At 39.6% G+C, this 17,060-nt stretch overlaps 1 protein-coding gene across 1 annotated transcript in view; it reads left to right on the top strand.

Moving 5' to 3' along the window:
• Window positions 1–17,060, top strand: part of LOC138511223 (long-chain-fatty-acid--CoA ligase ACSBG2-like) — a 412,570-nt gene that overhangs the window by 149,478 nt on the left and 246,032 nt on the right. The window contains exon 5 of the mRNA XM_069626760.1: window positions 16,368–16,448. Coding sequence (XP_069482861.1) covers window positions 16,368–16,448 — 81 coding nt within the window. The remainder of the gene's footprint in view (window positions 1–16,367; window positions 16,449–17,060) is intronic.

Here is a 17,060-nt window from a genome sequence, read left to right as displayed (position 1 = left end):
TGCAGACATTCACTATTTGGCCATTCTAGGGGCTTTCAAGTGAATTTTCTGCCCTTCCACTGCTTCCAGTACCATTCCTACTTCATTCCTAAACTTTTTACAACTTTCCAAGGCCTTATTTGGGTGCCGAAGTTTGCAGACAGGTCAGTAGTGCACGGACATTTCCTCCAAAGGTAGCCCCCCATTTATGTTAGTCATTCTCAATCTGGATTGATATTCTTTTCTCCAAAATAAGTGTGCTACTTCTGTGAGTGGAGGGTTAGTTTTATTGCAGACAAAGTGCATCATGGCAATGAATCAATGTGCTTGAAACATTGACAGGGAACAGAGTTCTCCTGTTATTTTTTATATCTATTCCCTCTTTATTTTGGGTTTCAGTGCGTAATAAGTCATGCACGTCATCCATGCATATTCTGCACAACTTTAAGTAACTGACCATGTGGGTGGGCCTATGTCCCTTAGCATTCATCGTACATTAGCATGATATCGGAACCACTATTCTTTTTTACAATGCATGTTTGCCAAGAGATTTGTGATACTTGACTGCAAAGCATCATCTTTGTCTTTTATCTTTTGATGTAGTTGGATAGCTTACATGTTTAAGAAATGAGAGACTGTTTTTAATGTGTGTGCAACTCCATAAAATAGAGTTGCCAGTTTGCTTTCTGACAGGGGCCGGACAATATATTCTACATTTTGTCTGAGTCTTGGGTCCTCAGAATACATTCATAACGAGCGATATTCACATTTGTGTGGATCTTTCATCATATCTTCCTACTTTTCCTGTCGGAAAGACCAGAGGAAAAGAACGTGCTTCTACGCTTTTCTCCCATATGCTCATTGGGGATCCTTAGGCTTGACACAATTTTATATGTTTCTACTGCATCTTCTATGGTGTCTTTGGAATGGAGTGGGTGAATTGAATACTGGTCTAAAATGTTAGCTGCAGTAACAGGATCAACATATTCAAATTGGCCAGTTTCTGGTGAAACTTCAATAATTTGGGTGGTTTCTCTTAAGCTTTCCTCTATGTTTATATCTCTGTAGTATTGATTGTTTTCTTTAGGATAGTGTAGGGCTTGTCCAACTTTAAGACAACTAGTTCTTGCCAAATTTGTTTTGTTTTTTAATGGTACACCATTAATTAGTACAATCAAAGATTGTTCTATTGGCCATCGTAGTCATAGAGTTTCTACATTTTCTTTAAGATCTAATGGCAAATATACTACTTTTACACAAATGTCTTTGAGCAACTCAGATGGAGGCAATTTGGCAGTTTTGGGTTGAAGACATATTATAACTTGAAATGGGTGTACTGGTTGGATTAATTCAACAATTACCCAACCACACTGTGTATGTACAAAGGATGTCAAACAAAGAAATTTAATAAGAATAACACAGATGACACGTGCTTCGACCAAAGGTCTTTATCCAGGCTGTACTGTGTTCCTTAACTTAACCCTACTTTAGGGTAACTGAAGTGAGCTGTATATTCCTGTAATGGGGTATGGGTAATAAACTATTGATAGTAGAATATGTTAGTGAGTAAGGGAGTGGTGGTGTGATGTAATAAGTAGGAATATTATGCTATGTTGAGGAAACAGTGGTTGCTATAATGGTGTGATTTATTTTACAGGTATGAGGATTGTGTGGGTGTAATTGAAAAGGGGTGGGGAAGAGTGTGTATGAGTGATGATGTGTGTCAGTCATATGGAATGCAATGAGAGTAAAAGTTGCTGGGTTAGAATTGAGGACTTCAGGTGGATAGGGGTATGGAAGAATAATTACATTAAATTGTGGTATAGAAGTTGATGAGAGACTGTTCTGTTGCTGAGCAATAAGAAATTGGTGGTGTATTGAATAAAGATCAATGCTGGCATAGTGTTAGAACGAGTGTGAATGCTGCAAGAGAATGAGTAAGAGTGAAATACAATATTGTTGAGTAGAACATAATAGTTTAGGCTAATATATAGTTAAAGTATGTTATCTCAATTAGACAGATATACCTGATACATTAATATATTTACTTTGGAGGAGGTGAAGAGGTTTCTTCTTTTTTCCTGTAATTGTAAAAGAAGGTTAGTTGGTATATGTGCTAATGGTAAAGTAGTTTAGTAGCAACGGTTGTTATGTATTAAGGTCAGAGCAGTTATTGGAATAAAGAGTGACCAAATGTGTGTTAAGTGTGGAGTGCTAAAGTATGTTAACTATGTTGTTAGAACAATTGCACTATGACAAGTGCAGTTTAGCATATTATAAGCAACAGGGTAACAATTGGCATAATGCAAAAAGGATGCATACTTAGTGAATTTTTGCAGCACAGGAACGTTTGAAGTAGGACTAATATAAAATGGTATTAGCTGTACAGCAAAGTTTGCCTTGATGAAAAAATGTAGTAAAAATGTATCTTTTTGTAGTAGGGCAATTTGTGTCCTGGTGCTTTTAATATAATAAGCATACTTGCCGTGGTGCAATGAAATTGTAATGTTTTGCAGTGTCGTTGAAAAGTAGCGCATACTGTGGCATAGTGGTAATACATTGGAACTTTGCAGTTGCAGCAGTGATTGTTTCTTGGATATGGTGTGTTTTAGTAGTGGGTGCAAAAGACTGGTCTTTTTTATGCAAGGAAACATGTTGCATTTAGGTTTCTGTGTTTGTAGTAGGAAGTTATTGAAAGGGAACACGTGCACATAACATGTTAATATTTTTGTAAAGGAAAGGACATGTAGTTGGTAAACACTAGTGTGATACTACTGAGTGGTAGTTAATGTGAGCAGGTGGCTAATGGCAGCACCATAAGGTTGATAAATACGACTTTTATATGTAAGGAAAAATGCTGTTCTTTTAAAAATGCTTCTTTTTAGGAGCATTTTATTGAAAATAAAAAAAAAATCATATGTGCATTTAGAGCTGAACCATTTGTAAAATGTTTCTACAAGTAAGGGAAATGATTTAGCAAAAGATGTGTAAAACACTGTTAAGTGGCAGTTGGTGTGAGGAAGTCCAATATGTTGGCAGTACATGTAAATTAATGTGAGCAGGTGCAGACTGTTGCAATACACGGTATTTAATAGCAGTGGTTACAAAATAGCATATGCTTACGTAGATGCTTATTAGAGGGTAAGTAGCAACAACCCTCTATATATATTTAAAAAATATAAGCATACCTATAGTATGTCTTGTTAGATGTAGCGAGAGGAAGAGTATCACAGCAGTTGTTATGCAGGAGGCTGTGAATGACAGGAGACATGTACTCTGAGAGTTGAAATGTATATCTGACTGTTGCACTAAGATGACACGTTAACATGTAGAGATTTTGGATGTGATTGGTGGATAGATGTGTGACTGTTTGAAAGTAGCCAATGAGGGAGTGTTCCAAACATAAAAGTAAAAAGGTTGAGGTGGCCTTTGCGAAGGTGCCCGCGGCTGTTCACGGTAGTCTGCAGACCTGCACGTGTCATGCAAGTCTTTTAAAGATGGTCTGCATGGAATGAGAAGGTAGTTGGGCCCAACTACGTTCAAGTCCAAGCACGAGGTGTGGGCAGCACCTCCCCTTCCTGTTACCTTACTGCAACTATACCCACAAACTTACCAGAAATATCCCAGTGATGCACAAAGTTGAGTCAAACACTAGTGCCCAACCATCTCTATCAGCATGGAAAGAGGACTGTGAAGACTGCCGACAGTCACAAACATCCACAGACATAGAGGGATTAGCCAATGAGGTTTCGTGGTTGTGGAGGAGGAGTTGAAATGTACAGGAGCACAGGGTAGCAAGTGTTTTCTTTCTTGTAAGAAGTGGTGGAACGATGGTAATGGCTTGAAGAAGCATAGTGCATGTATTCTTGGAGATTCATGGGTACACTGGTTAAAGGTTTACACAGAGGACCGTGGAATCTCTGACAAGTCTCCTGGTATGAAGATTGAGAATTAAACTAGGCAGGAGTGTTACTGTTTGTGCGAGAATATGGTTTGGTTTGCAAATCCCGACATTGTAGAACATTGTGAAGGCAACAGCTTAGGATATCTGACTGGAATATCCTTGCAGTTTGCCATGAAGGATACCTTTAAAAGATTAATGGAACTGTTTCCGGCTTTGAATATTATTTTTTCACAAATAACTCAAAGGCAAATGTGTAAAGGTTCCAAATTGTTTTGTCCTCAAATTGAAAAAAGCCGAACAGAATGTGAATAAAGCTGCATGTGCTTCTTTACAGGATGTAGGAATGGCATCTTTCCTCAATTAGAATATAAAGTTTGATGGAGTGAATATTTTTCAGAGAGATGGAGTACATTTAACAGATGTTGTAAAAGAGATTCTTCTTTCCCAGAAGCAGTTTTTGAGAAAAAAATGAACATGGAATATATGAAATATGCAGTAAAGCATCTGTTAGTTGGTGTAGTTCATCAAAATCAAAAATACAAAATACTGTGTAGCAGTTTTTGTGAAATTTATAAAAAACTAAAAAGTACAGTATTGCATTTGTTAGCATTGGACATAAAAAAGGTTATTTTTAGAGCCACCATTAAGGACCAAACAAATGAATACATTGAGTTTAAATCCCCCTGCCCTCCTGCTTAATTCTGTTAGAAGTTCAGACTGTCTGTGGACTGAATAGAGCCAGTAAAGAGCTTTAGGAGGTTATGGTGTTGGGTGGTGTAATGTGTATGGAAGTGAAAATCTCTTGAGTATGGCTGAAACACTTACCATGGACATTACACTTTATCCTTGTGTTTTTTTATGCTAGAGGACAGTATTTGGGAAAGAAAATTACTTCTGCTATTTCTTTATCTCTAGTATACAAGGCTCTATTATTTCCATTAGCATAGAACATAATGTTAAAGAAAATGTTGGAGAATCTTTATAAGCCTAACTAAAATGTAAAGTAGATGGAGTCTATAAGATTACGTTTTTTTTGTTCTATTTAACAGTGAAAAGCGGCTCCCAATGGAACCTTTTCTTTGAACGTGTTTTATTTTTTTATTTTTTCTGGAGGGAGTGGCAAGGGGAAGATAAGGGAGGGAATGGACACAAACCACTGATAAGGAGGCACAGGTGGACAGAGGAAGATGTTGGGCCTGACCTTAAATCTAAATCAAGGGGCAGTTCTTCTCTTTGACAGTAGCCACGAAGGCACTCTGAAGCTGCTCGCCCCTGTAGAGCTCTGTGTTGCAGTACATACAGGGAACTGTTGTCCTAGAAAGGAAAGGATCAAAATCCCATTGTGTGGCCTGCTAGGCAGCAGGAGGAATCCTCTGCCCCACAGCAGTAGATTGTATAGTGGCAGAAGCATGTAAGTAAGATGGGGTAGAAGAAGTGGGCCTACTGACTGAGAAAGGAACAGCCTTGTTCAGAGCAACCAGGTGGAATGTGCGGGTGTGGTGGCACATAGAAGCAATACCGAAGCAGAATTGCCCAATGTTGTTCATGACTGAGTGTGGCTCCACGCTCATTCCATTTCACATGGGCACACCCATTATTCCTTGCAGGTGCTTATGGTAGGTAACTCCTCTACCTCATCTTGATATTCCTCTTACTCCTCCTCTGCTTTAGTGACCCTGTTCCCCTGTCCAGACCCTCTAGGTGGTGGTGATGGTGTTGGCCCCTGCCGAGGATGGATAGTCATAGCCATGATAGATACCATTTTTCAGGAAGGTAGCAGCTTCCCAAGGTTATAGGTCAAAGGATCGACAACTAAAGGATCGAATGGTCAAAGGGTCGACACCAAAGCACGAAAACAAAAGGATTGACCGGACACCGATTCCCAATACAGCTTGCCAAAGCAGGAGATCTCAGCATATCTGCCAGATTAAGAATGAGTAAAAGTAATGGGTGGGTCCCTTCAGAGGAGCTGTCCACAGACCATACTCCTGTCCGTGGACTCTGGATTTTAAAATAGGACTTGAAAATGTGTCAAAAGTTGAGAGATCAACTAAGAATGGCATTAGGAGGTCTGGAAGGGTAAACTTTGAACTTGAAACTAACTAAATCAACCGGAAAATGCAGTTTAAACATGTCCATGAAGCATGGAGACCTATAGCAGACACATTGTCGCGCTGCATGGCTGTGGTCATGTGATGAAGCGTGCGAACATCTGCGATGTCGTCAAGTGCTTGGGAACGTCAGCGACGATAAAACAGCGTAAACATGTTGATACTAGTGTTAAGAATGTTGTTAGAAGCTGTTGAATGGCAATGTTTTGGCTTGAAACGTCTTAGATTGACTGAAAATACAGTTTAAACATTTCTATGAAGTCTGGACATCGATCTCTGACATGGCATTATGCTGCATGGGCGCAGTCACATGATGTAGTGCGGGGGTGTCCGCAACAGCGTTCCAACGTCTGTGGTCCACAATCCCGAAAGCCGACCGGCGCATTCGCAGTGTTGTCTGCAATCCGGCGCTTATATTTGCAAACTAACTTAAAGTACACAATCCGAAAACAGATATGTCCGGACTAGGTACGACATCTGCAAACATCAGACACTCTGGTGACATCACAGTGACGGATGTATGTGGACACAAACATGAATGGAGTCCACAGTCTATTACTTGGCGTTTTAAAACAATAACTTAATTTAAGAAAGGGATGGGGAATCGGAATGGTCAACATAAATAGGAGTATTTGGAGGTTGTATAAAGTCATCAACGGGAGAGGGAGGAAGATAAGTTTCATCAAACAGTCCGTCATTTATATTTGCTGGATTTGATTGAGGTGATTGATGGAAGAAAGGGGAACAGGTACAAGTAGGGCAGTGAAAATCAAGATTTCTAATAACATGATTTTTATTTTTTAATTTATTAATATACATACAGTAAAATAGCTTTGTATATACAACAAGAAACACGATAAACACAAAGCCACAAAAACACATAAAAACAATTCATCCATTTAAAACAAATAAAACTCCTTATAAAAAATAAAATCACTACATGTTCACATGCACATTTGGTTTTCAGGTGATATTGGTGTAGAGACTACAATGTAACCATATAAAAAATAAAATTCACATCATTACCATCCATAAGCATTTTCCAGAGCAGTTTTGGATCATCACAATTAAAACTATTACTATAGGCTTTGATGCATTGATTTCGAATTTGGTGCAAACTTGTGCATTCAGTCATTATATGCACAAGGGATACCTGCTTATTCTCTCCACATAACCTACAACACCTTTCACAAGGCAGGTGGTTCATAGGACCATTCAACACTTTACTTTTATTGAATTTTAATAATAAGTATTCTCTAACCACCCATGCCTCAGGAAACGCCACAATATATTTCTTATCATTATATATTCAATATAAGGACTGCTATGTAATTTTGTGCTAAGGAGGTCTATATTATTTTCACGGTCATATATTTTGATCTTATTTTTTAACCAGTGTCTAATTTGATCCGTATTGTCGGGGAGTAAGTTTAGTTCACATCCATGTTTCCATTTGTTGAAGATAAGGAATATTTTCCCCCAAATACCAAATTTATCAAGACTTAGAAATGATTTTGCATAGTCTCCAGTGATGGTATTATTATTCACAGTCATCAAATCAACAACACACATAAAAGATCTATTGCGTGCAATAGACTGAATGCATATAAGCTGGAACTCATTTTTTTTACAGAAACGGCTTGCGGCATGCAAAACAGTTTCCTAAGCATTTTTGCCGCAAATATTTTTATTTTAGCTCCTTGATAAAACCATGACCCCAGATCTCTATCCCATATGTCAACACAGGTACAATTTTCATGGTATAGAGCAGCAAAACCGTTTTTACCAAGAGTCCCCCATTTCTACCAATGAAAGCACTTACAAGGCAAACCAATTTCCAACATTTAATCTTGGTTCTTTGCCAATGAGCCTTCCAATTTAAATTCTCATCAATAAGCAGCCCCAAATAGACATAGCTATTAACACACACCAATTTCTTTGAAGCTAGAGTCCAACTCAATGACACCTTTGATTTTAAATTTCCTGAAAATATAATTATTTTACTATGTTCTGTATTTATCTGCAAACTATTCTCTTTTGCAAAACTGCCTAGGCCATCTAGCAAACATTGGAGTCCTTTTGGTCTGCATAGCCAAGCCAACTAATACGCTGTGTACCAACCTTTATCGGATGTAATAACCGTTGGTTGAAAGACAAAGCCAGATCAGCTAAATAAAGATTCAATAAGGTGGCCACAACTATGTAGCCTTGTTTGACCACTGTACCAGTTGAAATAGATGCAGAGAGTAATCCCATAGCATTTCAACGTACTTTGACACTTGTGTCAGTATGAAGAAGAGTCAACATCTTTAATAGGCCACAAGGAATATTCCCGTTTTTTAATTTACACCACAAAATATTCCTGACTACAGTGTCAAATGCGGCACTGAAGTCTATGTAAGCAGCATAAACCTTTGTTTTTCTACACAACCAAGAATATTTTACTGATGAATGTTATGACCTGTACGTGACTTTATTCGAAAGCCCGTCTGATATTTACTCAATACATCATGGTTTGTTATCCATGTATTTAGCTCAGCAAGTAGAGTCCTTGCAAACACCTTTGCCGGAATATCCAGCATAGCTAGGAGTCGATAGGTTCGAGGGTCACAATGTTGTCCCTTCTTGTAAATGGGGAGAATATGACTCTCTCTCCATGAAGATGGTAGGATGCCTGATTTTCCTATGTCAGTGAATACATGCCATAGTGCTTCTGCCTATACTGATGGGCTCATTCTCATCAGCCCATTAGTAATCCAATCAGGGCCAGAGGCCTGAGAAGCATTTAGATGTTCAATTATACCCTGAATATCTGAGCCCAATGCTTGGCATATCCACGGTACATCAGGGATCATCGTGTTTGTGTTAGTCTCATCAACTTCGCCCAATGTTTTAGTTATGTGAGCAGGCCAGACCTCTTCAGGGATACTATTGATAGGTAATTGAGACTTTTTCTTCACCCTCAATTCCCTCCATATTGCTACTGTATTCCCAGTAGTAGCCAAATGAGCAATTTTAAGCCATTGTTCATTTTCACATATACGTTTGTGTTCTTTCAACCATCTTCGGTAATCGGATTTGGCTTTTTTGATTTTAATATTAATTGCTAATGCATCCATTTACCAAGAGGGAAACAGAATCAATGTGGAGATAGTGGAACGCAGTCTTTTTTTTTCTACATTCATTTTTGGGTCAAAATTGTTTCTCCTTTTTGTCATATCTCTGTTAGTTCATTCTTCAGGTGAATTATATCCACGGGTAGAAGCCACCTGAACTTTGATTTGTGCAATAGTATGACTGAATAGTTCACTTATATTTGTCTCATTCACATCATCCAGTTGACAGGCCTCAATAAAGGTTGGCAGCAGTTGTTTACAGACAGTTTTACCCTTAGCCAAATTAGCAGGGCGCCACTGAATGCGGTTGCCACCATTATTAACAAAGATTTTACTGCATTTGTCATAATACTTGACACGAGGGAATGTCTCATCCAATTTAAATAATACATATAAAGGTAGGTGATCACTCTCATCTTTTGACGCAATCCCAATGTCAAGCACCCTGTCCATGCCGCTAGAATTAGTGCACACATAATCAAGGGTAGACAAATTCTTTCCACTAAATCGAGTAAAACCTTGTTGCTTATCACTCGGACACAGGCCATTTAGGCTCCTCATTTGATGTTCAATAAGTACATTAACCCAGGCACTGTACACATGATTTTGTTCAGTCATACCACTTGGACTAGATCTCCGTATTGCTTCTATTTCCACATCTGGTAAGATAATACTTGCATTAAAATCTCCCATCAAATACATTTTCTTTTTTTATTTTAATAATTTTTATTGTTCAAGGTAATGATATAATTACATGTGTTAGCACATTACAGACTTTGAGTAGAACTGGTAACCATACATAATGAAAGAGAGAGAACAATTTTTAACATGGGAGGATATTAGCTGTATCCAAGATTTATAAACATTGAATTAGTTTGAAGTGTGAAGTTGCACAAGAATGAACTAGAAATTAGAGATAGTACTAGTTAAACCTGGATTAATTTAATGCATATCTGTAATGAGTAACTATTATGGAGATATGGGTAGAGAAATGGGGAGACATAACAGGGAAACAGACAGCATACATACTGGATACAGAAGGGGGTGGTAGGGGGAAGATGGGTATAATAGGTTATTTCATAAAGCTGATTTTTCCATTACTGTAATAATTAAAAACATGCATTTGTATATACATCCCATTAAATACAAGGGCATCTTATGTACATATTTCAGCACGTTGGCTTTTACCACTTTCAAAATAGCTTTGGTCATGACTCTGGATGGCGGATCATAAACATCAATAATAACAATATTAATACCAGGTTTCAATAGTTTTCCTATCAGCACATACGCAGAATCACAGGGAATCTCAACTACAGACCAAGGAGAACACACTGAGATCATTAAACCGCCCTTAGGCCGACCAAGGCGGCCCTTCAATGCAGTTTTTTTTATCATGACTCTACCATCTAACAGCACATTTTCCACCAGCCAAGTCTCTTGTAACACAATGATTTTAAAAAGATGCATATTGTCCACAAACCATTTTCACCGAACAAATTATTAAATCCTCTGGTGTTCCATGTATAAAGTATATCAGTGTCATTGACTCAGCTGGGACCAGTGAGATTTAAAAGCAATGGGTAGCCATTGCCAGTAGCCTAATTCATCAGTTTTATCACCACTTGTTTTAGCATTTTTTGGGCCACCATCCGTTTTCATCACCATCGATCCGCTGTGATGGATCACTTAATGGCAGGTCAAACTCCTTGTTAGTACAGGCTGTAACAGTACTAGAAGGCCGGTCTAGTGTCACTGGTCTGATATTATTTGTGGTGCTATTATTCGTTACATTGGAGTTAGACCGTCTAATTTTCTCAGAGTGTATGTCAACTATCTCACAGGAGAACCCCAATTGGAATATTTCAGATTCATATTTGAGAATATATTCCAATGTTAACGTAGAGACAAACCAAATATTAGCAATGCTAATTTTGCTATGATCCAATTGGTCAACTATTCGGATATCATCTGAGTGGCCATCCCCGCTCCGCGCCTCCACATGGCTGGAGGCTTCCCTCGTCCCTCGCCGGGGACGCAGGTACGTTTTTTTTTTCTTCCCCCATCCCACGTACGCCCTCCCAACCCCACTTACCTTCTTTTTGATCCTTTTTCAGGAGCGGACACTTGTGTTCCCAGCACGTCCGCTCCCGATGGCCACCATGGAAAGGGAAAACGGACTCCGTTTTCCCTTTCCATGGCGGCGGCCATTTTCTTGGTTGTTTCTTTTTTTTCTGTCCCGAAATGCTGCAGCGTTTCGGGACAGAATAAAATGCTTTTAGTGCCCCGGTCATGCACATAATGCAGGCCGGGGTACTAATAGCAATATGACCCTCGCGGCGGGGCATTACCGACTCAGGTAATGCCCAGGGGCCTACGGTACGGCCTTATCCGCTCAGGGCCTATACCTATGGGCCCCGGGGCATTACCTGAGTCAGTAATGCCCCCGCCGCGAGGGTCATATTGCTTAATTAACACTGCACAGATTGTTTCTCAATTTCATGCGTCTGGCAAATGCCTGGGCGACAAGTTTTGTACCATTTCTTTACTTTTTAACTAGTTTTTTCGATATAGTTGCCGATTTATTACTACACAATTTGCTTGGGGCTTTATTAAGGGCAGTCGGGGGAGGTGTAATTCCCAGAAATGTAAAAAGGTTTCCAGTCTTGCTTCCCCAAGTTTCAGTATTGGTAGCCTGATCATGCGTTATTTTCCTATTTGTATTAATGCTTTTATTGAGTAGCAAAGACTGTACATCAAGTTTATTTTCAAGTTTCCCACAGGTATTTTTCAATGTAGTTAGCAAACATTGGAACGCCTGAAACATTTCATCAGAGGTCATACTCTCTTGACTGCAATCAAGAACCATAGCCTTAGTTGAAGCCTCACAGGAATTTGTCGCTGGGACCGATGTTTCACCTTGTGCTTGGGATTGTAACATAGTGTTGGTTGCAAGTTGTCTCACCTTATTCTGATTTTCTATTATAGGAACATCCATATTGGATAGACCAAAAAGAGTATGTGGATCTTTCTGCATGATATTCGGTATCAATATAATGTCAGATATATCTCCCATGTATTCAATGTCGTCATTTTGAAGTGGGAGGTCAATGTTATCTTGTAGGTCGATCAGGGATGAGATTACCTCATGATGAACCATCACTTCAGCGTCAATGCTAGAAGGTACTATTGGCAATATAGGTATTGCACAATTTTTGGATGTATCGACTTTACCTTCTGCATTAAAGACTTTTATAGATTGTGCTAATAAGTCGTATTCTGAATCTTTCTTAATTTTGCCGCTACCATGAGCTTCAGTATGGTTATTCAAATCATTACTTCCCACGCATGGAGTAGCATCGGATATGAATGATGTCGCTGATTCATACATATGATACATATTGATAGCATTTCGCCGATCAGCTTTGTTCCCAGGCAACTTAGAGATTGATTGAGTTTTTCTTCAATCTCTTGAACAGCATTTTCCTCATCTGGGAAAGCTGGGTAAAAGGAGGAAGGATTTCCAGTTCGTGAAAAGGCTCTGTCCAGCTCCACGAATCCTCACACGAATAAACACGGGACCACAATAGCAGTCCAAGCAGCAAGACAGTACGTTTTCACAGTGCACTTAGTCAGATGCGCCATGATTTTTAACATAAGTTCTTTAAAGTAATCGCTAAATTCATCTATTTTTAAAGAAACTTTCATGATTTTGTTTTCTACAGTTGGGGATTGGGATTGTGTTTGTCGTCGTTGAAGTTCTTCGTTAGTACTTTTCAGTGTGGTTTCTTGATCTACATTAGGTAGTATAAAAAATAAGAAAGTAGTATTTGAATAAGCACTGTATAATGTTTGTAATAAAAAATATATTGTTTACCATTGGAGATTTCATCATCGATCATTTCATCTTTAGGAACATACTCCTCTAGCCACTCGTGTTTTTGCCATTTCTGTGAAAATATAGAATGGTGAAATTTTCATATGAGAAATATTTATTTCTCACCCCTTTCTTCTTTCCTCCCACCTTTCTCTCACTACCACTCAGGTCAAACCACCCCCAGCACTACCACAGACCTTCTCGTCGTCTGGCCCATGAAGCGTGTGTCAGTTGAGGCTTTTGACGCTATTTCCTCTCCTCCTCCAACATCTTTGGCTGACTCACACTCTGACACACTCTGACACAGCCCTCTCTAACCTTCACCTCTGTATCTCCATCACTCTTTACGTCCTTGCCCCTGTTTGAGGATCTCTTTGAAGTCCACATCCAAGTGCAATTCTTGGTATTATTCTGACCTCACCACCCTTAAATGCAAGTGTACAGAGGCTGAGAGGAAGTGGAAGGCATCAAGTGCACCCTCTGACAAACTGGCCTGCTGCTAGCTCCAAAGGAAGTACAGACCCTCTGTCCTCTCTAAGAAGAGAGTCTACATCCAAGCCTGTGTCTCTGCGGCCTCTAACAACTCAGCCAAACTTTTCAAAATCTGCATGGAGCTGGCCAACCCTGTCGCAGTTTCAACCTCTCCTGTTCCCTCCCATGCTCTCTGCACGGCTCTGGCTTCTCATTACACCACTAAAACTCAGGCCATACTGTCCACTCTCTCTTCCTCTACCTCCTATTCCTCCTCGGCTACCACCCCTGGCCTCTCTTTAGCCATTTCGTCTCCTCTTTTCTCCTCCTTTCCCCTGTTCACCACTGACAATGTTTCTAGACAAGTCCGATCTATAAAAGTCTCACCAAAGCAGGTGGTCCCCTGCTAATCCAGAACTATCAAGGACCACATCGACACCCTGGCTGATAACTGCAATCACTCTTTTTCCACTAGAACCTTCCCTTCCCCTCTTAAGCACTCCCATGTGCACCCCCTTGTAAGAAGTCCTCTGCCTATCTTTCCTCTCTGCCAAACTATCCCCTGATCTCTATCACTCCTTTCCTGGGTAAACTCCTGAAAAAGCTGGCCATCTCCCAGCTTAATCTGCATACCAAATCTGCTGGTTGTCTCCACAAGCACCAGTCTGGCTTCTGAGTGGCCACAGCATGGAAACTGCTCTCCTGAACACCTGTGAAGACTTGCTCTCTAATCATGACTCTTACCGTCCTTCAGTCCATTATGAAATGATGAATTCTTGACAACTTCAGTGTTTTTCCATTTCACCTCAAACGGAAGTTTGTTTCTTACTCACATTCATGTAACTACTGAATGAATAACCAGACTTCTTGGTGCTGGGACAGCCAGGTCTTTCTTGTATTTCACCTCTGCATTCAGTTATTTTCCAACTGCGCCACACTGAAAAACCCCTTACAATCACCGGATTTCAAGCCTTACTTAATGTGCATTGTGGAATATCCAGGTTCTATACATTCCTATGTATTATACATTGGCACATTGCCACAACTATTCTCTATGTAGCCAGCCTTAAGATCGCTTTGTCCGCTTGCGTTACTGCGTCTGTACAAGTGTATGTTAATGTAGCATGTTTTTCAATGTTTCTGAAGCATGAGCATCTTCATCTCGAGCTCAATTTGTTGCTCATCTATACCACCTCTTCTTCAGATCTTACAGAATGTCTATGTTCTTTTACCTCATGCATCTTTTCTGGGTGCATCAGCTCTGCTCTGCATGATGTCACCTGTCTTTTTTTTCACTCATTTTCACACTTCCTCTGGAACTTTTTTCCAAAAGACCATTATTTCTTTGTGAATGCATACTGGGTTTTCTCAATGGATAACTTGTTTCCTGGATTCTCTTTGGTACAGGCATCCTCACTGGTACTACACTTGTCTCAATTTCTGGTTCCCAACATATAGGCAATATGGGGGCAGAGGTTTTGGTGGGGGCACTTGACTCCTCCTCTATTCTGCAATTAGAATAACCCGAGAATAGTACTACAAATAACCCTGGTTACTTGCAAAATAAACCCAGCTATATGTAAAATAAATCAGTTTATCCGTAAAATAACACCTGGTATTTGGATGATGCATCTTCATTCCTGATCCCGTTTTCTATTATAACCCTATTTATTCCTGCTATAACCCTGAACGTGGTCTAAAAACAACCCCCCAACTCTCCAATTTCACATTGTGTCCTCGTTTCCTCTCCCCATCTCTAGCCTGATGACATTTCATCCTTTTTTCCTCCTCCAAATGGCATTTTATCAACTTTGTTTTCAGCTAACCCGAGTTATCTCTCACATCAAACAAGAAAGAAAATAGTGGCTGTTTCGTTTCTGTAAAGCCTCGCTGCTGCAAAGCACCACGGAAGACAAAGCTATACTTTTGGGAGAAGCAGGCAAATTCTTTAACAACTATTGGATGGAATAACTCATGACCCTTCCCGGAAATCGAGTCAATGCTTCATGCCCAAGTTGTTTCGTACCCGGTCTAATTCTGTTCAGCTTTTTTTGCTGTGTGCTGCGCCAACATTTTTACTTTTTCTCTATTACAAAATAAATGGGAGTATGCCGAAAACCGTGTTTTTTTTTTTGCTTTCTAAATACCTTTTTCATGTTTTCTCAAATGATTCCCAAAATGTCCGGTCTGTGGATGGGTAGCGGGTAGAGCGGGGTCAGAGGAAGGCATGATGAAACTTTTTGTTAGCAAAATATGTGGCAAATCGTCATGCAAGTCAAACGTTATTAGCTCTTCAATTTTCAGGTTACCTACAGACCATGATACTCAACTATAGTGCAGTGAAAGCTGCACTATAATATTCAGTTATAAATGTAGGAGTGCAGGATACTATGTACATTTGGTAGTTGGTAAAATAGTACATTTTTGCAATTCAGTATTCAATGTGAAGCTTGGTGCAAATAACATCCTACTAGAACACACTTCAGCCCTTTTGTGGTTTATTAAGTCATGTAGGAATATATACATGATGAAGACAATTGTGGCTACAATGTTGCCAACACACAATGCTGCATTGTTTAAAGTACTTATCCATGAAGAAACATTCAATAATGGGAATATGCATCTGGTTCAAGGGAGCATGATGTGACAGATGGCCCAAAACTAAAGACAAGCATTTTGGTCGTGGTAGCCCACTTGATGATTTAGGTTTGAGAGTATGACATCGAAGGCCTGCTGAAGACTCATGGCTTTGCATGAATGTTGTTGCATCAGTCAATAATGAATAGGATGGATGGGATGGTGTCTCGTTGATCACATAATATGTATATGCAGTCAAAGGTCATGTCTGTAGCTTTATGATCCACAATCCTGTGTTCCATGACAGCCAATTAATGTGTATTCTTGTTTAGTTACAGGATCAGCTGCCCCATGTACGGGCCATTATACAATACCACGATGAGCCAAACGTGAACAGACCCAATGTTTACACGGTAAGGCAGCGCTGCATCCCTCATCCCTCTCTACGCCACATTACTGTAACCATTCATAGAATGTGCAGCATTACTGGAGCTGCAGGTCTGGGATTTGCAATCCATACAGGTAAAGATGTGTGGGTGTCTCAAAAGTAAATTCCTGCGTTCTATATCCATACCTATAGAAAATCATATGAACAATATTATTACAGTCTAGTTGTTGCATCACTACTGAACTGCAATATGAAATGACATCACTACTGACAGGCCTGTTGCTTATGCCATCAGAGAGCAGAATGTCAGCTGTTACTGCAGCAGTTAATTGAAGCTGTCGAAAAGTGTTCAAATTTCTTTCTTTTCAAATTGCTTTCTTTGACAATTTACAGAAATGACCTCTATGTCCCTCTTCCTCATCACTGTCTCATGATAGAATCCTTCCTCCCCAAAAAAGATACTTTTTGGGTAAAAAAAACGTTTTTGACATTCACATATGGCGCATCAACGTCTTGAAGCAGTTCAAAGATAAACTCAACAAATGTATGTTTCACACTCCCCTGGGACCGCCTACTTGCTGCACGCTGCTAAAGACTATTTTTGAGAAAAGGAACGATTTTCTTCATTTTACCATCT

This window comes from Ambystoma mexicanum, chromosome 6p (assembly GCF_040938575.1).
Source record: "Ambystoma mexicanum isolate Mex_15411 chromosome 6p, UKY_AmexF1_1, whole genome shotgun sequence".
NCBI lineage: Eukaryota > Metazoa > Chordata > Amphibia > Caudata > Ambystomatidae > Ambystoma > Ambystoma mexicanum.
This window is presented reverse-complemented; position numbering and strand designations above follow the sequence as displayed.